The sequence below is a fragment of the Hypanus sabinus genome, chromosome 4 (genome assembly GCF_030144855.1).
Source record: "Hypanus sabinus isolate sHypSab1 chromosome 4, sHypSab1.hap1, whole genome shotgun sequence".
In the NCBI taxonomy this organism is placed as follows: domain Eukaryota; kingdom Metazoa; phylum Chordata; class Chondrichthyes; order Myliobatiformes; family Dasyatidae; genus Hypanus; species Hypanus sabinus.
The window spans coordinates 33,168,057-33,193,698 of NC_082709.1; the positions used below are offsets into that span (position 1 = coordinate 33,168,057).

At 40.2% G+C, this 25,642-nt stretch overlaps 2 protein-coding genes across 3 annotated transcripts in view; both read right to left on the reverse strand.

Annotated features, from left to right (window-relative positions):
- Positions 1-25,642, reverse strand: part of LOC132392642 (uncharacterized) — a 709,726-nt gene that overhangs the window by 679,599 nt on the left and 4,485 nt on the right. The gene's annotated exons all lie outside the window — the stretch shown is intronic.
- The window catches only part of pde1a (phosphodiesterase 1A, calmodulin-dependent), a 449,561-nt gene that overhangs the window by 73,552 nt on the left and 350,367 nt on the right, over positions 1-25,642 (reverse strand). For both annotated transcript variants that reach the window (XM_059966798.1, XM_059966800.1), the window contains 5 exons: positions 23,928-24,068; positions 10,779-10,879; positions 7,145-7,270; positions 5,790-5,891; positions 5,543-5,663 (listed from right to left, as the gene is read on the reverse strand). In XM_059966798.1, the coding sequence (XP_059822781.1) occupies positions 5,543-5,663; positions 5,790-5,891; positions 7,145-7,270; positions 10,779-10,879; positions 23,928-24,068 (591 nt within the window). The remainder of the gene's footprint in view (positions 1-5,542; positions 5,664-5,789; positions 5,892-7,144; positions 7,271-10,778; positions 10,880-23,927; positions 24,069-25,642) is intronic.

Here is a 25,642-nt window from a genome sequence, read left to right on the forward strand (position 1 = left end):
TTAGCTGCTGTACTTTCATCTTGTTTTGACTGCTAACTACTTCATGCAATATTCAACCACCGGAACAGATCAGAATTTTAAAACACCTTACTTTCTTGCAGTTACTGCTTAAATAAAAAGGAGATAATGTTGATTTAAAGTGAGGATGTTTTCCTATTTTTTCTTATGAGGAGAGTGTAAAAGTAAACTTTAATCTGTCAGTGATCCAGAAAGTACCTATTGCTGATATACCATCAAAGCATGGGCAACCTTCTATCATATTGACTGCTATCACCATCACAAAATATTACATTTCATCATAATCTTCCATCTTATTCCCTTGTTCTACAAGACCCATCACAAAATCTGATGTACCCCAGTAGCACGAACACAGAAAAGAAATACAATTTTAAATTAGACTTGTCTTTTTTTGATTTTGATGTACAAAAAATATTAAATATCACTAAATGTCAGCTTTAGTCATTAATTCTAAAGAGACTAACAATGCATTTAGAGCATAAGCCCTTCTTTAATTAATGTCAGGTACTAGGCATTGTGTTAAGAATTAGAAAGACACTGTCCATGATCACATGTTGCCATTCAACTATGTCACTTCTGCAAGTTACTGCAGCCCAGTTCAGAAAATGCATCTATCTAATGTATACCCCTAGGCAAATGAAAATGCAGAGCAAAGTTAATAATAGACCACTTCTCTGCTCACAAGATGGGTAAATTACAGAATGAGACTTTTCACAACGACGCGATCACACCATCTTCCTCAAATATTCTTGGTGTCATATTCTTGTGGGTCAGGCTCTATTTACATTTGATCAGGGGTTATAAGTGTTGAACTATTTTTTGTGGACAGCCCACAAATTATGACAAGCAAGCATTCCTGAAATAGGATAGGGTAATAGGGCATGGGAGAACTGTACAATGGGTATCTCAAAGGTGTAGAACATAGAAAACCAACAGTACAATACAGGCCCTTTTGCCCACAATGCTGTGCCGAACATCTACTTACTTTAGAAATTACCATAGAACATTACAGCACAGAAACAGACCTTTTGGCCCTTCTTGGCTGTGCTGAACCATTTTTTTGCCTAGTCCCACTGACCTGCACCTGAGCCACATCCCTCCATACCCTCTCATCCATATACCTGTCCAAGTTTTTCTTAAGTATCAAAAGTGAGCCCGCATGCACAACTTCATCTGGCAGCTCATTCCACACTCCCACCACTCTCTGCGTGAAGAAGCCCCCCCAATGTTCCCTTTAAGCTTTTCCCCTTTCACCCTTAACCCATGACCTCTAGTTTTTTTCTCCCCCTAGCCTCAGTGGAAAAAGTCTGCTTGCATTCACTCTATCTATACCCATCATAATTTTATATAACTCTATCAAATCTCCCCTCATTCTTCTACTCTCCAGGGAATAAAGTCCTAACCTATTCAACCTTTCTCTGTAACTCAGTTTCTCAAGTCCCGGCAACATCCACATAAACTGTCTCTGCACTCTTTCAACCTTATTAATATCCTTCCTGTAATTAGGTGACCAAAGCTGCACACGATACTCCAAATTCGGTCTCACCAATGTCTTATACAACCTCACCATTACATTCCAACTCTTATACTCAATACTTTGATTTATAAAGGCCAATGTACCAAAAGCTCTCTTGGCAACTCTATCTACTTGTGACACCACTTTTAGGGAATTATGTATCTGTACTCCCAGATCCTTCTATTCTACTGCACTCCTCAGTGTCCTACCATTTACCTTGTATGTTCTACCTTGGTCTGACCTTCCAAAGTGCAATACCTCACACTTGTCCACATTAAACTCCATCTGCCATTTTTCAGCCCATTCCTCCAACTGGTCCAAATCCCTCTGCAAGCTTTGAAAACCTTCCTCACTGTCCACTACACCTCCAATCTTTGTATCATCAGCAAATTTCCTGATCCAATTTGCCACATTATCATCCAGATCATTGATATAGATGACAAATAACAATGGACCCAGCACTGATCCCTGTGGCACACCACTAGTCACAGGCCTCCACTCAGAGAAGCAATCCTCCACTAACACTCTCTGGCTTCTTCCATTGAACCAGTGTCTAATCCAATTTACTACCTCTCCATGTATACCTAGCGACTGAATCTTCCTAACTAACCTCCCATGCAGGACCTTGTCAAAGGCCTTACTGAAGTCCATGCATACAACATCCACTGCCTTCCCTTCATCCACTTCCCTGGTAAATTCCTGGAAAAACTCTAATAGATTGGTTAAACGTTACCTACCACACACAAAACCATGCTGACTTTTTCTAATAAGTCCCTGTCTATCCAAATACTTGTAGATCCTATCTCTTAGTATTCCTTCCAATAATTTACCTACTACCGATGTCAAACTTACCGGCCTATAATTTTCCAGCTTACTTTTTGAGCCTTTTTTAAACAATGTAACTACATGAGCTATCCTCTAATCCTTTGGCACCTGACCCGTGGATATTGACATTTTAAATATTTCTGCCAGGGCCCCTGCTATTTCAACACTAGTCTCCTTCAAAGTCAGGGGGAATACCCTGTCAAGTCCTGGGGATTTATCTACTCTGATTTGCCTCAAGACAGCAAGCACCTCCTCCTCTGTAATCTGTATAAGTTCCATGACCTCCCTACTTGGTTGCTTTGTTTCCATATACTCCATTCCAGTTTCCTTAGTAAATACAGATGGAAAAAATACACTTAATATCTCTCCCATTACTTTTAGTTCCATACATAGCCGACCACTCTGATCTTCAAGAGGATAATTTTATCCCTTACTATTCTTTTGCTCTTAACACACCTGTAGAAGCTCTTAGGATTATCCTTCACCCTGACTGCCAAAGCAACCTCATGTCTTCTTTTAGACCTCCTGATTTCTTTCTTAAGTATTTTCTTACTCCTTTTATACTCCTCAAGCATCTTATTTCCTCCCTGTTGCCTATACATGTTATACATCTCTCTCTTATTCTTTATCAGAGTTCCAATATCCTTCGAGAACCAAGGTTCCTTATTCTTATTCATTTTGCCTTTAACCCTGACAGGAACATACAGACTCTGCACTCTCAAAATTTCTCCTTTGAAGACCTCCCACTTACCAATCACATCCTTGCCAGAGAACAGAGAAATTACCTAGGGTTACCCATAGTCCTCTATTTTTCTAAGCTCCATGTACCTATCTATCCAAGAGTCTCTTGAAATATCCTATCATATCCACCTCCAACACCGTCGCTGGTAACCCATTTCATGCACTCACCGCCCTCTGCTTAAAAAACTTACCTCTGATATCTCCTCTGTACCTACTTCCAAGCACCTTAAAACAATGCCCCTTCGTGTTAGCCATTCCACCCCTGGGAAAAAAGCCTCTGACTATCCACATGATCAATGCCTCTTATTATCTTATACACCTCCATCAGGTCACCTCTCATCCTCTGTCACTCCAAGGACAAAAGACCAAATTCACTCAACCTGTTTTCATAAGGCATGTTCCCCAATCTAGGCAACATCTTTGTAAATCTCCTCTGCACCCTTTCTATAGTTTCCACATCGTTCCTGTAGTGAGGTGACCAGAACTGAGAACAATACTCCAAGCAGGATCTAACCAGAGTCCTATATAGCTGTAACATTACCTCGTGGCTCTTAAACTCAGTCCCACAGTTGATGAAGGCCAATGTACCATATATCTTCTTAACCACAGAGTCAACCTGCGCAGCAGCTTTGAGTGTCCTATGGATTCAGACCCCAAGATCTTTCTGATTCTCCACACTGCCAAGAGTCTTACCATTAATATTATATTCCGCCATCATATTTGACCTACCAAAATGAACCACTTCACACTTATCTAGGTTGAACTCCATCTGCCACTTCTCAGCCCAGTTTTGCATCTTGTCAATGTCCCGCTATAACCTCTGACAGCCCTCCACACTATCCACAACACCCCCAACCTTTGTGTCATCAGCAAATATACTAACCCATCCTGCCACTTCCTCATCAAGGTCGTTTATAAAAATCACAAAGAGAAGGGGTCCCAGAACAGATCCCTGAGGCACACCACTGGTCACCGACCTCCATGCAGAATATGACCCGTCTACAACCACTCTTTGCCTTCTGTGGGCAAGCCAATTCTGGATCCACAAAGCAAGGTCCCCATGGATCCCATGCCTCCTTACTTTCTCAATAAGCCTTGCATGGGGTACCTTATCAAATGCCTTGCTGAAATCTATATACACTACATCTACTGCTCTACCTTCATCAATGAGTTTAGTCACATCCTCAAAAAATACAATCAGACTCATAAGGCATGACCTGCCTTTGACAAAGCCATGCTGACTATTTCTAATCACATTATGCTTCTCCAAATGTTCATAAATCCTGCCCCTCAGGATCTTTTCCATCAACTTACCAACAACTGAAGTAAGACTCATTGGTCTATAATGGGCTATCTCTACTATCTTTCTTTAATAAGGGAACAACATCTGCAACCCTCCAATCCTCCAGAACCTTTCCTGTCCCAATTGATGATGCAAAGGTCATTGCCAGAGGCTCAGCAATCTCTTCCCACACCTTCCACAGTAGCTTGGGGTACATCTTGTCCAGTCCCAGAGACTTATCCAACTTGATACTTTCCCAAAGCTCCAGTACATCCTCTTTCTTAATGTCTATATGCTCAAGCTTTTCAATCCACTGTAAATCATCCCTACAATCACCAAGATCCTTTTCCATAGTGATTAATGAAGCAAAGTATTCATTAAGTACCTATGCTATCCCCTCCAGTTCCATACACACTTTTCCATTGTCACACTTGATAGGTCCTATTTTCTCATGCCTTCTCCTCATGCTCTTCACTATTTGTAGAATGCCTTGGGGTTTTCTTTAATCTGGTTCCCCAAGGCCTTCTCATGGCCCCTTCTGAGTCTCCTAATTTCATTCTTAAGCTCCTTCCTGCTAGCCTTATAATCTTGTAGATCCTTATCATTACCTAGCTTTTTAAACCTTTCGTAAGCTCTTCTTTTCCTCTTGACTAGATGTTTAACAGCCTTTGTACACCTCAGTTCCTGTACCTACCATCCTTTCCTTATCTCATTGGAACGTACCTATGCAGAATGCCACGCAAATATCCCCTGAACATTTGCCACTTTTCTGCCGTACATTTCCCTGAGAACATCTATTCCCAATTTATGCTTCCAAGTTCCTGCCTGTTAGCTTCATATTTCTCCTTACTCCAATTAAACACTTTCCTAACTTGTCTGTTCCTCTCTCCAATGCTATGGTAAAGGAGATAGAATTGTGATCACTTTCTCCAAAATGCTCTCTACTGAGAGACCTGACAGCTGACTGGGTTCATTTCCCACTGTGTTGGGATCTTTGCAAGGGATCAGACAAGGAATGCTAAATTTCTTGTTAAATTATGTAGAATATTCTTGTGATAAGACACAGGCTTGATAGAATACTGCTTCTATAAATATAACACTTCCTGAATAAAAGATGCTCTTACTTCATGTACTGCTTCGCAGTACATCAAAGCCTTTACCTGTCTGAAGAATTCTTCCATCAGTGTCATTGTCCAGCGGTAGTGCTGTTGCCAGGACTTTGCAGGATGACTTATATCTGCAGCATGCAGCATTAATGACATGACTTTAGCCTTGTCAGTCCTGAAAAATCAAGGGCATATCCTGGGTTGTTGCATTGAAGGACTGTGAGTAAACTGTATTGCATATGACATGTCTATAAGCTTCCTGGTTTTTAAAGAAATTGTCAAGCAAAAGAGATCATCTCACCCTTCAGGCTGCTGCAAAGTATTTCTCATGGTCTTGATTTGTTGGGAGTGACAAGACATGTCGGTCGATAAAACCATTTCTATCACCAAAGAACGCAGATCTCTGTTTGATTTATAAAACATGACATGATGCTATGACTGGCTGATAATGTTAAATACAAGAATAGATCTGGCATCTAGCTTTCTTTCCATGTCTAGGAAGAAAGGAATGGAAAAATATATAAAAAGGTGCTGAACTTCTGAAGTTCCCACGACTTACAGCACATCAACCCTGAGGTTTAGCTCAACAGCTGACATACCAGAAAGTCTGAATATTCTCACTAAAGCTAAATGTATTCAGGGTTAATTCTTGGTATTCATTTGAAGAATGTGACTTTTATGCTATTTCGGTTAAGTTAGAATGATGCTGTTGAGTGATCACTCTTTAACCCTTGAATGGCACCAATTCCTATTGTATTAAAGCCTAAGTAAACACGAAGCTTATTTGGGAAATTTTCTGATTTTGGTGTAAGTGGAAGCAGCTATGTATTTGAAAATCTGTGGGGATATCTTTCAGTTATTTGACCACAGTAATCAACTTTCAGACAGTCCTTTAAATGGCATCCAACACTCCTGTTCAAATCATGGAATGCTTTTGTTTTAAGACAGTGTGGTAATTCTGTGTTACATCAAATACACGATAACACCAAAAGTAAAGGGATTTGGATATTTGTACCATGCCTGGTCAAGTGTCACAGAAAGTTTTGTATAGAATGAATTACAGTACTGTGCAAAAGCCTTATGCACATATATATAGTTAGGGTGCCTAAGACTTTTGCACAGTACTGTATTTGACAATGTGGAGCAGAGAGTGAGTTTGCAAATCTGGCAGGTGCAAAGGAAGTTGGAAATGGCAAGGGTCAAATGCCACAGGAGGGGCGTGGGACAGGTGGCAAAGAAAGAGTCGTAGGGGACAGGGAGTGGTGCGGGTGCAGACACACCCAGCCCTGAGACACCAGGCAAGGTCATTTGATTTCAAACATCAGTTTATTAATCATTACAGAATGATTACTCCGGTGCTTCCTGCACCCTTCCTTTACCTTTCCCTTTTCCCAACCATGATTCACCTCTCTCTGCCTCCTTCCTACCCTCAGTCCACAATAGAGACCCATATCAGAATCAAGTTTATCATCGCTCACATTTGTCATGAAATTTGTTTTTTTTTGTGACAGCACTACAGTGCAATACATAAAATGACTAAAGTACTGTGCAAAAGTCTTAGACCCCCTATCTATAGATATGTGCCTAATATTTTTGCACAGTATTGTAATAGAAGTATTGCCTTTTAAGTGTTTATTCTCAGCAGTCTCATCTTACCTCCAGTCATCTTTTGATAAATTGCACATGATATTCATTTCCTCTTCTTGCATCAATCGGTAGGCAGCACTCACATGATAGTTTTCAAGGACAGATCGATCATTGTACAAAATAGCTACATCTGATCTGTTAATAAATGAAATAACTATTAAATTATACTAAATATTTTGTACTGGGTGTAAACAAAAACAAAAAAACTGATAATAAACAAATACTGAAATTATGCTGCATGATCATTAAAAGAATGTCCTTTTGTATTTTAGTGAAAGATCTGATTCATACGAGTTAAACCATGGAGTTAACACAACTACCAGAATAACTGAGAAAAACATTATTGGTAATTATGCTGTGATCATAATTTAACATACTGTAATGTTGAAATCAAAATATTAAAATATGCTATTTAAATAAAGCTTTTTGGAAGATTTGCTTGCATTTGACTGGTTATTTCTAGGAACCTTTAGTAGGATCTTAACAGTTAGTCTACAATGTAAATTATATACATAGATAAATATTAATCAAACTGAAGTAGATCAATAAAGTTGTTAACTTTCTTTTGATAATTTTTTCAGTCACTAGATAAAAAAAGATGTAATAATTAGTCTGGTCAGCGGACAGCCAAAAAGGTGATTTATCACATGATTTAAATCGAGCCTTGACTAATGGAATAAGTATCTTCTTTCCCCAACACCCTGGCTGCTTGTGTCCTGAACAAAATGAATGATTAGACAAGATGATGTGTTGGCAAAACTGAAATTAGCCAACTTCTTTAACAGCACCAGGCAAAACAAATGTATAAGGGAATAAAAAGTCATGGAAAACATTAGTTGAATAAACACATTATTACCAAAACCATGCAGCTAATGACTCTTAATAGATTGGAAAATGAAATACAATACAAAAAAGGTTGAGAAAGGTTAATCGCATGAAAATCTGGACTACAACATGGGCAAACATCAGATGCAACATCGGGAAGGATCAAACTGAGAGATGACAATGGGAGAGTGAAGTAATGATCTTATAATATGTGGGAGGCTTGGACCTAAAATGTTTGAAAATGAAACAAAGGTTAGGGAAATAATTTGTAGTGATTAATAATTACAACATTATCTGAAGCAAGCTTGTTTGAGTGTTAAAGTGATATTCATCTCGACCAATGCTGAGTCAGCTCATTTGAAGATTTTTGATTTGTGTTATTTATATTCCACCAGAAATTCCATCGGGGAACATAGAAACTTTTCTGGCCAAAGAAAAACTATAAGTTCACTGCTAATCTCCCTCCCGGTACTTATAAGACAATAAAACTTAGGGAGAATTAGGCCATTTGGCCCACCAAGTCTGCTCCACTATTCAATCATGACTGATCCTTTTTTATCCCACTCCTCAACTCCACTCCCCAGTCTTGTCCCAGTAACCTTTAATGTCATGTTCAATCAAGAACCTATCAAGCTCTGCCTTCAATACACCCAATGACCTAGCTTCCACAGCAGCCTGTGGTAATAAATTCTAACAAATTTACTAGCCTCTGACTAAAGAAATTTCTTCACATGTCTGTTTTCAATGGATGCCCCTCCATCATGAGGCTGTGCCCTCTTGTCCTAGACTCCCCCATCATGAGAATCATCCTTTCTACATCTACTCTGTCTAGGCCTTTCAACATTTGAAAGGTTTCAATGAGATTCCCCCTCATCCTTCTAAATTCTAGTGAGTACAAACCCAGAGCCAACAAATGTCCCTCATATGATAACCCTTTTATTCCCAGAATCATCCCTGTGAACCTCCTCTGGACCCTCTCCAATGCCAGCACATCTTTTCTTAGATGAAGAGCCCAAAACTGTTCACAATTCTCAAGGTGAGGCCTCACAAGTGCCTTATAAAGCCTCAGCATCACAACCTTGCTCTTATATTCTAGACCTCTCGAAATGAATGCTAACACTGCATTTGCCTTCCTCACCACCAACTCTACCTGTAAGTTAACCTTTAGGGTGCTTTGCACAAGGACTCCCAAAGTCCCTTTGCATCTCATATTTTTGGATTTTCTCCCCAGTTACAAAATAGTTTACATATTTATTTCTACTACCAGAGTGCATGACCATGTATTTCATTTGCCACTCTCTTGTTCATTCTCCTTGTCTGTCTAAGTCCTTCTGCAGCCTACCTATTTCCTCAACACTACCAGGCCCTCCACCAATCTTCATGCCATCTACAAACTTGGCAACAAAACAATCTATTTCATCATCCAAATCATTAATATACAGCATAAAAAAAGAGGCCCCAACACTGACCCTTGCGGAACACCACTAGTCACTGATGGCCAACCAGAAAAGCATCCTTTTAGTCCCACTCGCTGCCTCCTACTAATCAGGCAATGCTCTAACCATGCCAGTAGCTTCCCTGGAATACCATGGGCTTCTAACTTGGTAAGCAGCCTCATGTGTGGCACCTTGTCAAGGGCCTTCTGAAAGTCCAAATATCAATGCATTTGCCAGAGATATCAGAGCAGGAGTGAACAAGCAAAGCTGGGGTAGGATGCAGAACAACCATGTAGCCTTCTTATTGTTAATGAGTTACTCGGAATTTATGTTGTCTAATGAAATATACACCATTGTAATAGGTGAAAGAGAAACAAAATATACATCTGAAAGTAGGAAAGTCAACAAAGTATTATGAACCCCTCAGAGTATGGTAATATGAAATGTATTAACACAACGTGAAGTAGTTAAGGGACCTTTGTGAGCAGATGTTAACATGAACCTATAATGCACAGAAGTGTCCAATGCATTGGATGGTGTACACATCACTGTTCAGTGACAGGGCTGCACCATTTGCCAAACAGTGAAGACATGTATCTGTTTCCATAGGCAAGCAGGGACATTGCATCTCTTTGAAACTCCGTTTTAAAAATACTATTGTATATAACCGCAGCAGTCCTGCTGTTCCAAAACACCTGATGCTTCCAGCTTATTTGTAACAGAAAATTTTATTAAACTTCTGCCAGCTGCCTTGTTGGAACTGAATTGGAGGCTTTTGGGAATGATCCAAATCCCAGACCGAAGTGCAAATTCATTTCATTTTGGAAAAAAAAACACTATTCCTTAAGATGTCAATCATGGAAAATGTCAAGATATTTATTATTCCTGCAGATCTCCAGAAGTGCATCTCATCAAAATTTTGATGTGGCCGTAATGGAACAAGATGTCAATGAAAGCTGCACTTTGTTCATTATTGGAAAATGAGCCTAAAAAATGGACGTCAAAATATAGCATTCTCCCATGTAACATGAGCTCTCATCATTGAAGCTTTTGTGGTTGAAATTTGTCTGGAGTTGGAGTGCAGAGAAGGGGTGATATTGAACCGGATCCTTCAGCCAATAATCCATTTGATTGATCTCTGTATCAAACCACACAGTAAAAGGCAGCCAGAGCAATTCCACCCACTTAGGACTACTCTCCATTGAAAATCAGCAGCATGAAAAGGTTTCAGATCTCCACCTGTTGACACCCAATTAATCAACATAGAAATGTATATATTTTTAGAGCAACGATACATACACTGAGAAGCATTTTAGTATATATAATCTTAAGAAATTCGCAAGCAAGCTTTATTCCTGTCACTTCGCAACATTGCTTCCTACCTGGTTTGAATGTGGAAGTTATTTGTGGTCCCTGTATGCTCATAGTCATGAATGGCAGCAGCAAAGAGCATGGCTAGAATATCCAGTTCTGTAAACCAGTGCTGTAAAAGAAAGGTTATAATTCGGGAAAATGCTTTTGACTCACTTAACCCTGATGTGAAATTGTGACATGATTAGTTGGATATCTGACAAAAAGGAATGGAAGGTGCTTGAAAACCCAGCGTGCTGCAGTGCACCAGTTGAGCTGGATTGCCACAAGACAAGATGGTCATCATACACACTAAATGAGGTGCCATCTTTTAATGCTGATGAGTCGCTTGAGCAGCACCTCTTTTGCTGAGATCTCATTCGGAATGAGTAGAAGACTGCAATAACACTAAAACAAAAAACTGCCTATATCCATTCCAGCCCCCCTGCTTCTACAGTTCACTGTAACAATGTTCCACAAAAAGATTTGCTCAGGAGAACTTGAATTGTTTCCATGTTTCATACAGTCATATAGCAATGAAATAGGTCCGTTGTTAACACAGCCCATTCCAATTACGCCAATACCATTTTTATTCTCAGTGCATTTTCATCAACTCCTCGTGGTTTCGACCACTCACAAATACAGTAAGGACAATTAACCAACCAAATTGCACATCTTTAGGGTGTCAGAGGAAGTGCAGCACTCAGGGAAAGCCCTATTGGACAGAGGAAGAAAGTGCAAACTCCACGCTGCCCACCTCAGAGGTCAGGTGTGAACCTGGGTTGTTGGGGTTGTGAGGTAGCAGCTCTACTGGATGTTTCATTGTGTTCTCTGCACTGAGAGTCTGTAAGGAATTATATAAACGTTCTTTGTTTCTTTTAATGAATCTGAATCTTTGTCCCCGGAAACCAACAGTGCAGTGCTTTGTTGGATTATCAATCTTGAGAACGCTCAGCCTTATGTGGTTTAAGGATTCATAAATTGAAACTCTCTGTTAGATCATGAGACCATAGAAGCAGAATTAAGACAATTCTGTTATTCCATCATTGTTGATTTATTCTCCCTTTTCACCCCATTTTCTCCATAACATTTGATGCTGTTATTAATCAAGAACCTATCAAGGTCTGTTTTAAATATACCCAGTGAGTGGCCTCTACAGCTGTCTGTATCAATGAATTCCACAGATTCACTACATTTTGGCTAAAAAATTTCCTCATCATCTCCGTTCTAAAGTGACACCTTTCTATTCTGAGGCTGTGCCCTCCAGTCCTAGACTCCCACACTATACCAATCATCCTCTCCAGATCCATTCTATCTAGGCCTTTCAATATTTGATAAATTCTACTGAGATCCTGCCTCATTCTTCTAAGCACTGCAGGCCCAGAGCCAACAAACATTACTCATACTGGGAATGGAAATTAACCCCTTTCTTCCCAGAATCATTCTCGTGAAGCTCCTCTAGGCCCTCTCTAATGCCAGCAAGTCTTTTCAGAAATAAGAGGCCCAAAAGTGCTCACCATATTCCAAGTGCAGTCTGACCAATGTCTTATAAAACCTCAGTCCTACATCTTTGCTTTATTATTCCAGTCCTCTCAAAATAAATGCTAGCCTTTCTCCCCACTAACTCAAACTGCAAGTTCATGTTCAGGGGAATACTGCACGAGGACTCCCAAGCCCTGTTACAGCTCAGGTTTTTTGTATTTTAGCCTGATTTAGAAAATTGTTCATTATTTCTTCCACCAAACTGCATGATTATATACCTCCCAGCACTATATTTGGTCTGCTACTTTTTGCCCATTCTCATAACCTGTTTAAGTCCTTTTGCAGACTCCCTGCTTCCTCAACACTATCTGTCCCTCCACCAATCTTTGTATTGTCTGCAAACTTGGCCACAAACCGCCCAAGTCCACCCGTCATCCAAAAATCTTCACATATCACATGAAAAGAAGCGATACTAACCCTGACCATTGTGGAAGACTACTGGTCACTGGCAGTGAACCAGAAAAGGCCCTTTTTATTCCCACCCTTTGTCTCCTGCCAGTCAGCCAAACTTCTACCCACGCCAATATCTTTCTTGTAATACCATGAGCTCTTATCTTGGTAAGCAGCCTCATGTATAGCTCTTTGTCAAGGGCCTTCTGAAAATCCACATAAATAACATCCACTGACTCTCTTTTGTCTATTCAGCCTGTTATTTCCTCAAAAAGTTCGAATAGATTTGTTAGGCAAGATCCCCCTTAATAAAACCATGCTGACTTTGGTCTATTTTACTTTGTGCCTTTAAGTAACCCGAATCTCATCCTTACTAATGGATTCCAACATCATCCCTACCACTGAAGTCAGGCTAACTGGCCTATAATGTCTTTACTTTTGCCTTCCACCCTTCTTAAAGAGTGGAGTGACATTTACAATTTCCCACTCCTCTGAAAGCATTCCAGAATCTAGTGATTCTTGAGAGATCAGTATTAATGCCACAACAATCTCTTCAGTCATCTCTTTCAGGACCATAGGGTGTAGAACATCTGGTCCAGGTGACTTACCTACCTTCAGACCCTTCAGTTTTTCAAGCACCTTCTGCCTATACACTCACTTCTGCACCCCCACCCCCAACAATCTCAAATCTCTGGATTACTGCCAGTGTCTTCCACACTGAGGACTGATGCAAAATACTTCGTAAGCTTGACTGCCTTTCCTTTGTTCCCCATTACAACCGCTGTGTAATTTTCCAGCAGTCTGATATCCATTCTCGCCTCTGTTTTACTCTTTATATATCTGAAAAAAGTTTTGTTATCCTCTTTTATATTTTTGGCTAGCTTACCTTTATATTTCTTCTTTTTTTCTTCTTAATACTTTTTTTAGTTGCCTTCTGCTGGTCTTTAAAAGCTTCTCATTCCTCTACCTTCCCACTGCTTTTTGCTATATTATTTGCTTTGTCCTTTGTCTTATTATGTCTTTGACTTTCCTCATCACCCATGAGGTTGCTTCATACTCTTTTTAAGATACTTCTTTATCTTTGGGATGTATCTATCCTACACCTTCTGAATTGCTCCCATAAATTCCAGCCATTGCTGTTCTGCCATCATCCCTACCAGTGTCCCCTTCCAATCCGCTTTGGCCAGCTCCATTTTCGTGCCTCTGTAACCCCATTTACTTCACTGCAATACTGATACATCGGATCTTAGCTTCTCCCTCTCAAGCTGCAGTGCAAAATCTATCGTATTATGATCACTGTCTTCTAAGGGTTCCAATGCATTTTAACTCCTTAATTAAATCTGTTTCATTACACAGTCCCCAGTCCAACATTTCCTTTCCCTAGTCCTGTATTTAATAACTTTGTTATACTTCAACTCTTCTCACTGACTGCAATGTTACACTATCATCTGCCTGTCCTTCCTTACAGTCTGCATCACACTGCAGAATGAATTCTGTCATATTATGATCACTGCCTCCGAAGGATTCCTTTACCTTAATCTCCCAAATCAAACCTGGTTCAGTACATAACACCCAATCGGGAATTGCTCAGCCACAAGCTGCTCTCAAAAGCCATCTCACTGGCATTTTTCAAATTTGCTCTCTTGGATTCAGCACCAACCTGATTTTTCCAATAGAACATAGAACATAGAATAGTACAGCACAGTACAGGCCTTTCGGCCCACAATGTTGTGCCGACCCTTAAACCCTCCCCCACCTTAAATTCCTCCATATACCTGTCTAGTAGTCTCTTAAACTTCACCAGTGTATCTGCCTCCACCACTGACTCAGGCAGTGCATTCCATGCACCAACCACTCTCTGAGTAAAAAACCTTCCTCTAATATCCCCCTTGAACTTTCCATCCCCTACCTTAAAGCCATGTTCTCTTGTATTGAGCAGTGGTGCCCTGGGGAAGAGGTGCCGCTGTTCACTATATCTGTTCCTCTTAATATCTTGAATACCTCTATCATGTCTCCTCTCATCTTCCTTCTCTCCAAAGAGTAAAGCCCCAGCTCCCTTAATGACTGATCATAATGCATACTCTCTCAACCAAGCAGTATCCTGGTAAATCTCCTCTGTACCCTTTCCAATGCTTCCACATCCTTCCTACAGTGAGGTGACCAGAACTGGACACAGTACTCCAAGTGTGGCCTAACCAGAGTTTTATAGAGCTGCATCATTACCTCGTGACTCTTAAACTCTATTCCTCGACTTATGAAAGCTAACACCCATAAGCTTTCTTAACTACCCTGCATATTGAAATCTCCCATGACTATTGTAACATTGTCCTTTTGGCACCCATCTCCCGTTTCTATCTCCCATTGTAACTTGTAGACCATATCCTTTCAGGGATCTGTATATAACTCCCATCAGGGTCTTTTTACCCTTGCAGTTCCTTAGCTCTATGCACTATAATTCAACACCTTCCGACCCTATGTCACTTGCTTCTAATGATTTAATTTCATTTTTTACTAACAGAGCCCCTCTACCCCCTTTGATCCAGAAATCTGAAACCCTGTCCTCTGCACCAATTCTTCAGCCACACATTCATCTGCCAAATCATCCTATTGTTACCCTCACTGTTGCCTACTACAGGCAGCAATCCGGAGATAACTACACTTGCAATCCTGCTTTTCAGCTTTCTACCTAACTCCCTATCTTCTCTTTTCAGGACTTCATCCCCTTTCCAGCCTACGTCATCAGTACCACAATATGTACCACGATCTCCAGCTGTTTCCCTTCAGAATGTTGTGGATGCAGTCCAAGACATCCCTGACTCTAGCACCTGGGAGGCAACGTACAGTCCGGATGTCACTTTCATGTCCATGGAATTTCGCGTCTGCTCCCCTGACAATGGAAACCCCAATCCTCTTCTACCCCCTCCTCTCTGATCCAGACTCAGTGCCAGAGACCTGGTTCACTGCGGTTTCCTCTCGGTAGACCATTCCCCCCTCCAAAACAGTATCTAAAATGTATTATTGAGAGATACTTATACACTTAGCAATGTACTTATTAATGTTCTGTTTAATATTTCTATCTTTTTAGAACAGATGACTAAAGTCCTCATTGACAGACAGACTTGATCTGAACAGTTGTTGTAAAAGTTGTCACAACATCTTTCCCAACAGTCCAACTTGGACAAACTGTTACAAAAAAAGACCTGATTAGCTTTGACACAAAAAGCTATTTGTTATTTGAAATGGAAGCAGCTATGAAAAAATACTGCTGAAAAATCCATTGCTCCTCTTGACTGAGCATTGAGAGAGCTGTTTGTGTATATTTGTGGGGTAAATTATGCCAGACGTTATACTGATGAATGTGACACCCACGCCTAATGCTATCTGGAAAGAGGCAAATTCCGCAGATTGTGATGTCGGCGAGGACTGTGTTCCACTCTTTTTTAATGGCACCATTGCTATTTTTGAGTTTGATGTCCTCTCCCACACAAATGAGGGATCCTCACTCTCACTTCACCCACACCAATACAATTTATAACAACTGTGCAATCGCGCAACGAAGCAAATCTGCTGGAAAAACTCAGTTATCATCCATGGGGGGGGAAAGGAGCTGTGGAAACTTCATGCTGAAACCCGATATCAGGTTCTGTGGAATAATTAGCTGATGTTCTTTTCTTTTGACTGGCTCAAGTGCTAAAGAGTACAAAGTGTACTGAGGCAGCCACTTAATGTACCTTTTTACAGACTTCAAGTTCTCTGTACAAACTTCTGTAAAGTGGTGGATTAACAGACGATATCTTTGCAAAACCACATGATCAGGAAAACATACAAGAAGAACAGAGAGAGGTCAAGTAGTTAGAAGAGAGTGGGGGAGCTGCAAGGTTTTCTTCAGCAGGAGACAATCTGCCAAGAGTCCTCAAAAACTAATGATTCTGCCTGAACCTCAAAGAGGAACAAACAACAATCTGGCTTCACTAAAATCTGAATGCCACATTATCGGTAGATGTCAAACTGACCACTGTGGTGAACTATATATACCTGTCTGGACACGCCCCATGCTGACTGCTCTTGTGGCTCCTCCCACAGACCCCTGTATAAAGGCGATTGAGGCCTGGGCCCGGCCTCTCAGTCTCCAGGATGTAGTATGGTGGTCAACCACTGCTTGTTCATTCTTCCAGTCAATAAAAGCCGATATCTCGCCTTTACATCTCAGAGTGAGTTATTGATGGTGCATCAACCACAGCAATAATTTTTTTACATTTGGCTCCTTTAAGGTTGATGCTAAAGATATAACTCAGAGTGTTATCCTCTGTCGTGTGAAAGAGTTTGCTGGCTCTCTCAGTTAAAGGAAAGACAAGTTTCGTTCTCTTTTGTCCATGACCAGCAAGCACCTTGGGCTTGTGCTTTTGCTAAGATTACAATCTCCATATGCTGAGATGTATGAGCTGGGTGTGTATATTGGCACACAGCACATCCACTCTAGTCTCTGACAGAAATGAAAGATTTGCCCTTACAAGGTACAGTTAGTTTTCCTCACAGGCAGCAAATCATGCCAGGCAATGCCTGGTATCCTAGCTCCAGTCATAATGATTTTAATCTCCAGTAATTCATTGTGCCAGGCAGAGCAATACTGAAAGAGAACTCTGCAGTAAGCTGCACAAATAGGCATTTCGATGGCTGCAGTTGAGCACCAGGATGGTTGTCGCCTGTCGGGTGCCAAGGTTAAGAATGATTTGCGGCAGGTACAAGATATTCCGACTGGGGAGAGTGAGTAGCCAGAGGTCCTGTTTCATTTTGGTACCAATGACATAGGCAGGAGCTGGGATGAGCTCCTGCAAAGGAATTTTTAAGGAGTTAGGCGGGAAGTTAAAATGCAGGACTTCCAGGAATATAATCTCAGGATTACTACCCATGCCACATACAAGTGAGGTGAGAAATAGATACATATCGCAGTTGAATACATGGTTAAGGAGATTGTTTAGGAAGGAGGGCTTCAGATCTAAATTCAAAAGTTCAATGTAACTTTATTGTCAAAGTACATCTATTTCACTATATACAAATCTGAGATCCATTTTCTTGTGGGCATTCTCAAAAAATCCATAACAGAATAATAACCAAAACAGAATTAATGAAAGACTGCACCAACTTGGACATTCCACCAATGTGCAAAAGACAACAATCTATGCAAACACAAAATGAAAGAAATAATAATAAACAAACAAATAAATAAATAAACAATAAATATCAGCACATGAAATGAAGAGTTCTTGAAAGTGAGTCTATAGGTTATGAGAACATTTCAATGATGGGGCAAGTAAAGACGAGTGAAATTATGCCCTTTCGTTCAACAATTGTGTTTAAAGCTGGCAGTGTGAGTCTTGAGGCTTCAGTGCCTTCTTCCTGACGGCGGCAACAATAAGAGGACATGTCCTGGGTGATGGGAGTTCCTGACGATGGATGCTGTTTTCCTGTGAAATCATTCCATATAGTTGTGCTCAATGGTCGTGTGGGCTTTACCCTCCATGGACTGGGCTGTATCCACTACTTAGTGTAGGTTTTTCATTTAAGGGCTTTGGTGTTTCTATACCAGGCTGTGATGCAGCCAGTCAATGTACCCTCCACTACATATGGTCTCTATAGAAGTTTGTCAAAGTTTTAAAAGTCATGCTGAATTTTCGCAAACTCCTAAGAAAGTAGCGGTGCTGCCACGCTTTCTTCGTAACTGCACTTACGTGCTGGGCCTAGGACAGCTCCTCCAAAATAATAATGCTGAGGAAGTTAAAGTTGCTGACCTTCTCTATCTCTGATACTGCAAAGAGGACTTGACTCACGGATAATCAGTTCCTTGATCTTGCTGACATTGAATAAGAGACTCAGCCAGAGTTTCAATCTCGTTTCTACATACTAATTCATCTCCACCTTTGTTTCAGCCTAAGACAGTGCTGTCATCAGCCAACTTGAATATGGCATTGGAGTTATGCTTAGCCATACATTCATAGGCATTATGTGAGTAGAGCAGGGGACTAAGCACACAGCCTTGTGGCACACATGCACTGATGGATATTGTGGAGGAGATGTTGTTGCCAAGAGTGCGATCTGGAAGTGAGGACACTGAAGATCCAATTGCACAAGGAGGTATTGACCTCAAGGTCTTGGAGCTTATTGATCAGTTTTGAGGGGATGATGGAATTAAATGCCAAGCTGTAGTCAATAAAGAGCATCATGATGTATGCACCTTTGTTGTCTAGATGTTCTTGGGTAGAGTGAAGAGCCAACGAGCTGGCATCTGCTGTGGATCCAAGTTGCTTCTCAGCAGGAGTTGATATGTTTTATTACCAACCTCTCAAAATACTTCATCAATGGGCGATAGTCATTGAGGCAGGTTACCACATTCAATTGAAGCCTGTTTGAAGCAGGTGCATACCTAGACTGCCAAAGCAAGAGCTTAACACTCTCAGTGAACACTCCAGTCAATTGCTCAGCACAGGCCTTTAGTACTTGTCAAGGTACCCCTTCTGGACCAGATGCCTTTTGTGCATTCATCTTCCTGAAGGCTACTTGTATGTCAGCCTCAGAGACTGAAATCACAGGATCATCGGGGGCTGTGGGAGTTCGTGATGGTTCCTCATGGAAGGTATTAGAGCTCACCTGGAAGCAAAGCCCGGTTGTCACCTACATTGCTTGATTTAACTTTACAAGACGTGCTAGTTTTCAAGCCTTGCCACAACTGTTGAGCATCCTTCATTGATTCAAGTTTAGCTGGTAATTGTCACTCTATCAGTGAGATGGCTTTGTAGAGATCGTACATAGGCCTCTTGCAATTTTCTTGGTTAGCAGGTTTGAATGTCTCCGATCACAAGTTATCATGTGTTACGTGCATCATGTGTACTTCTGTGCTTTACACCCTGGTTCGGAGAAGTGTCGTCTCCTTTCTATATACATTAAATGGTTATAAACCCTATATACATGTATATAGTTAAATGACAATACACTTGACCTGAGTAGAAAGGAAAGGAAAACATACCTAAGATTTATGAAACTAAAATCAGACTGGACCCTTGTGAATATAAATATAGCAGGGAAGTTCTCAAGCAGGTGATTAGGAAGGCTAATAGAGGCCATGAAATGTCCTTGACATGCAGGATCAGGGAGTATCCTAGGGTATTTTATACTAATATTCAGAAAAAGAGGATAATTAAAAAGAAGGTAGGACTTCACCAGCAATTGACGAGGTTCTAAAGGACTGGAGAGTAACAGATGTTCCTCCAGCAGTTTGTGTTTGTTCCTCTTTTCTGCCAGGTCCGTCCACAAACAACTCATCCAAATTCTTTTTCTGAAACCACAATCATGTTCCCCACTGACCAACAGTTGCATAATTCTGTTGCCACTAATAATGTTCACGTTGCCACATGACAAAAATATAAGCCTGTGCAGATTACACTCAGTGGCCATTTTATTAGGTACTTCCTGTTCTTGATAAAGTAGTAATGAAGTATATTTGTGTGCTTCTGCTGCTGTAGCCCATTCACTTTGAGTTTAGATGTGTTGTGTGTTCAGAGATGCTCTTCCATACTCCACTTCTGTAACATGTAGTTATCTGAATTACTGTCGCCTTCCTGTCAGTTTGAACTAGTTTGTCCATTCTCCTCTGACCTCTTTCATTAACAAGGCATTTTTTCCCTACTGAACTGCTGCCCACTGGATTTTTATTTTGTTTTTTGCACCATTTTCTGTAAACTCTAGAGATTGTTGTGCATGAAGATCCCAGGAGTTCAACAGTTTCAGAGATACTCAAACTACCCTGTCTGGCACAACAATCATTCCATTGACAAAATGATTATGAACAAATTTCTGCCCCATTCTAAAGTTTGGTCTGAACAAAAACTGAACTATGTGGCCAAGTCTGCATGCTTTTATGCATTGGGTAGCTGCCACATGATTGGCTAATTAGATATTTGCATTGATGAGCTGGTATACAGCTGTTATTAACAAAGTGCCACTGAGAATATACATTCCAAATTAGATCTATAAACAATATCTTATCACTCTGCTGAAATGTGGCTGGTGAATGATGCAACTCCTGGTTGAGGAGAAGGCAGGTGACCCAAGAGAAGTGCAAACTTGTACTATCAAGTGCTTGGAAATTGGAAGAGTGTGTACTGAGAGAAAGGCAGGATTTGAGAAGAAGGATTAGTTGGCAGGAGGAGTATCCTTCAATGGTTTCTCATCTTGAATAATGAGCTTTACAAGGAGAATTAATGCCATATTGGATGTTGGGCATTTGTACACACGTGTACCCATTGGATAGATGCCAATGCCTCTCTGTGTGTACAAACTTATACAGTAACAAAGTGGAATGGCATCTATGTTGGTTCTTCAATTTAATTGGCTAATTATTTCTCATAGTTGAACATGGTTTATTTTGTCTTCCATTTAAAATGCTCACGCATTAAGGAAAACAAGGCTGCTTTTGAGCATGGACTAATTTCATAATAATCACTGCCAGCTAGTGAACTACAATATTTGTTTTGGTTTCAAGTCATTTACACATTCAAATTAGACTCAACATCTTGAGTGACTTTACCATGGACCCTTAAGATAGTTACTCATGCAATTTTGTTACTGCAACTTCATAGATCCTACTGGAAACTTACATTGACAAGTCCCCAAAATGGGTACGGAATGTGTAATTAACACATACTAACACGCTAACCATACTACAAGTTAATTCTAATGATTGCAGCATTCAGTTAATATTAATGCTGATTGGACTGTTCAATGCCCGTGCTAGGGGGCAGTATCTGGCAAGTAATCCACAAATGAAGTTCTAACTTGAAACATAATCAAGGAAGCTACAAAGGGAAGCATGATTTGAATGTGTCATGGTGAAGGTGCAAAATGCTATTCCTGTACAGTCCTTCCAGGTGAGGCAACACTTCACCTGTTGGGTATGTTGGGGTTATCTGCTGTATCTGGTGCTCCCGGTATGGCCTCCTATATATTGATGACACCCAACATAGATTGGGTGACCACTTCACCAAACACCTATGCTCCATCCATGGGATAAAAGCAGAATCAAACAGTGGCCACCCATTTTAATTTCACTTCCCATTCCCATTCCAACATGTCAGTCCATGGCCTCCTTTGCTGTTGCGATGAGGCCACACTCAGATTGGAGGAGCAACACTTTATATTCCATCTGGGCATCCTCCAACTTGATGGCATGAACATCAACAGCAATTTCTCGAACTTCTGGTAATGCCCCCACCCTTCACGATTTCCGATTCCTTTTTCCCTCTCTCACCTTATCTTCTTACATGTCCATCAGCTCCCTCTGGTGCTCCTCCCCCTTTTCTTTTTTCCATGACCCTCGGACCTCTCCCTGCAGATTCCCCCTTCTCCAGTCCTAAATCTCTTTCACCAATCAACTTCCCAGCTCTTTACTTCCCCCTCCCGGTTTCACCTATCACCTTGTGTTTCTCCTTTCTCTTCCACCCCGCCACCCCCACCTTCTAACTCCGACTCTTCATCTCTTTTTTTCCAGTCTCGGCCCAAAACATCAACTGTACTCTTTTCCATAAATGTTGCCTGGCCTGATGAGTTCCTCCAGCATTTTGTGTGCATTGCCAGTATCTCTAGGAGCCCTCATACCCAGCCAGACAGAGACTCAGTAATGGAGACTGATGCCAGAAATATACTCCAAGACCCTGTGTGACTTGATGTATGTTGCGGATCAGAGCGTGCAACCTAAAAATGCTATATCCCTCTAAATGCACCAGCAGCCTTAGATCCTGTGCCATGCATCATATATCCATTGGTCATCCTCCCACAGCTGCTCCCTTCCTGAACTTGGAGGTAATGCTCGTAAATTCCATTTTCCACTCAAACACCAAGGTGCTATAATTTTGAACACAAGGAAAAATTGTGGAAGTTCTGAGAATAAGACCATCAAGATACGTAATATTGTTTTTAATACAGTACAGAATGCGATAAGGGTCTATTTCTGAATTGTTCCCTTTCGTGATTTAGCAGCTGATCTTACATTTGCACCATTCACAAGGCTCTCTATTGGTATGGAAAGATATTTATTATTAGCGTTAATCAAACAATGAACCTCCACCAAGTTAAATTGAGAAATATTGCAACTTAAAGAGCCTAATTTCTTTCAGAAGTTATTCCTGTTTAAAATAAACATACATGTACCAATGTAGTGATATTTTCTCTTATAAATCCTTGTAATCTGTCTTGCTTGTCAATAAATCATTGCAATCATTTTCCTCATTTTATGATTAATATGGTTATATAATCATATATAAATATGATTATCTTATATTTAGGACACAGATGCATTCCATTAGAGACACATTTTGGTTTCAATGTTAGTATTTTTTTCTGATTTATACCAAATGTAGCAAAAACAATGTAACTCAATCCTTTTTAAGAGCCTCAAACCCCTTGGCTTCAGCATTGTTAGTAGCCTTAATTATAGTACTTGTAAACGGTGCCTCTCTCAGCTGTATATTTTGTTCTTCCATAAGGAATGTGTAAGAGTTTATTATGCAGTTATGCAATGAAGGAGGGAATTGAAGCAGCCAACAGAAATATACTCAGTAATTAGCACAGTAATGTAAAATTTTGGGTTGAGGTATCCAGATATCTGAAGAATCATGTGAGTTGGGAAACTTGCATCAAGTATCCAACTTTGATATTTCAAAAGCCGGGAATTCTTCTGTCCAAGACTATTCAGTGGTTAAATAAGGGATCAAAGTTTTAACAATGTGTGAATTCATTGCTATCATGTATCTAATAAGTATTCTGTATAATGTTTTATTCATTATGTTGGGAAAAACTATAAAGTGATTTGCATTTAATTGGTCTACAATAACAATTTTCAGATGTTTCAAACAGCTTTAGACAGATGCCATGGTGAAATTGCAATTTTTACATTCAGGTAGTGTTTTCTCTTGGAACATAACTATTTGACAGTATTTTCACTTTTACTCAGCATGCTAATCAAAAAAAAAGCAATGATCACTGGGCATTTGCTTCTGTTGCTTCTGATGCCAACCTCCCTAGAACAGTTGTGTTTCAACGCCAAAGCAAAAATAGTCTGCAATATGAAAGCTTTTACATTGGCTTCCTTCCAAGAACAAATTAGACAAAATTGTTTCTCAGACCCTTCAAATATCAAGCACAAACTTAAATATACACTGCAGGCAGAAGAGAATAAATCCATACTGTGGATCCCTTACCATAATGCCAGTATGGAGCATTAGATAATGCACAGTTTGGGCCACATCCGCTGCATGGATTAAGTTATGGTAAGGATTCTTGTACTTGCTGTAACCTGCCTCCAGGGCTTCAACAAAAGACATTAGTGAAGATACGGGGATCTATATGTATAAAAAAATACCTGAGATTAGGAGTGGTAGAAAGCTATCAATCACAAACTTGAAATATTGTTAAAATTATTAAAATATCAAAAGAGAACTGTTAACATAACCTGTTCAAGATTCATTGTTTGGTCATTCTAATATATGCTTACATTCAATGCCTATAAAGCAACTTACACAAGTAATACATACGTTAGCTAGGAAATATAGTTAATCTCACTTCATAATCAATGTCCACGTATGTTGACAGTACAAAGTTCAAAGTACAAAGTAAACTTATTATCAAAATACTTACATAGTATGTCTCCATATACAACACTGAGATTCATTTTCAAGTTCAGTTTATTGTCACTCATCTGTACACGCCAATCAAAATGATGTACCTCTGAACCAAGGTGCACAACACAGTATATAAAACTGACAAACATAATACATAAAGTAATATTGCCACTAATAAATTAACAATTAATGAGGTGCATATACGATACAAGTTAAAAAGTAAACAGTTGAACGTTACTGGCACTTCATACGTGATGAAACCAGGGTGGTGGCAGGTTGTTTAGTAGTCTTATAGCCCGAGGAAGAAGCTATTTCTCATCTTAATAGATCTTATGGGCAGTCACAGTAAATACAGTACAAGAAACACAATAGAAGCAATGAAAAACCGCACCCAACAGGACAAACAACCAATGTGCAAAAGACAACTTTGCAAATTAAAAAGAACATAAAGCAAGATATAAATATTGAGAACATGAGAAAATAATTTGATAGTTTGTGAGAACAGTTCTGTGATGGGTAGAGTGTGGTTGAGTGCCCTCTGTTGCAAAAGCCTGATGGTTAAGGGATGGCAATTGTTCCTGAACGATCTGAAATGAGTCCTGAGGCTCTTGTATCACCTTCCTGATGGCAGCAGCAAGAGAAGAGCATGGTCTGGATGGTGGGGATACTTGATGTTGGATGCTGCTTTCCTGTGACAATGCCCTGTGTAGATGTACTCAATGGTGGGTCATAACACTACTTTCTGTAGGACTTTCCATTCAAGGACATTGGTGTTTCTGTACCAGGCCATAATACAACCAGTCAATATACTCTCCACCTCATACCTATAGAAGTTTGCCGAAAGATTAGATGACATGCCAAATCTTTGCCAACATTTACAAAGTAGAAGTGCTGCTGTGCTTTCTTTGTGATGGGACTTATGTGCAGGATGAGAGCAGATTCTCTAAAATGATAACTGTACTGATGGAGATTGTGGAAGAATGTGACTGTGGTCTGCAAGTGAGGGAATTGAGATCCAGTTGTGCAAGAAGGTATTGAGGCCAAAGTCTTAAAGCTTATTGATTGGTATTGAGGGGATGGTAATATTGAATGTCAGAATGTAGTCAATGAAGAGCATATTGATACATGCATCTTTGCTATCCAGATGTTCCAGGGTTGAATGAAAAGCCAACAAAATGGCATCTGCTGTTGACTTATTGTGATGGCATGCAAATTAGATCAGATCCAAGTCACTACTCGTCAGCAGTTGATATGTTTCATCACCAATCTCTCAAAGCAGTTTATCACAGTTTATG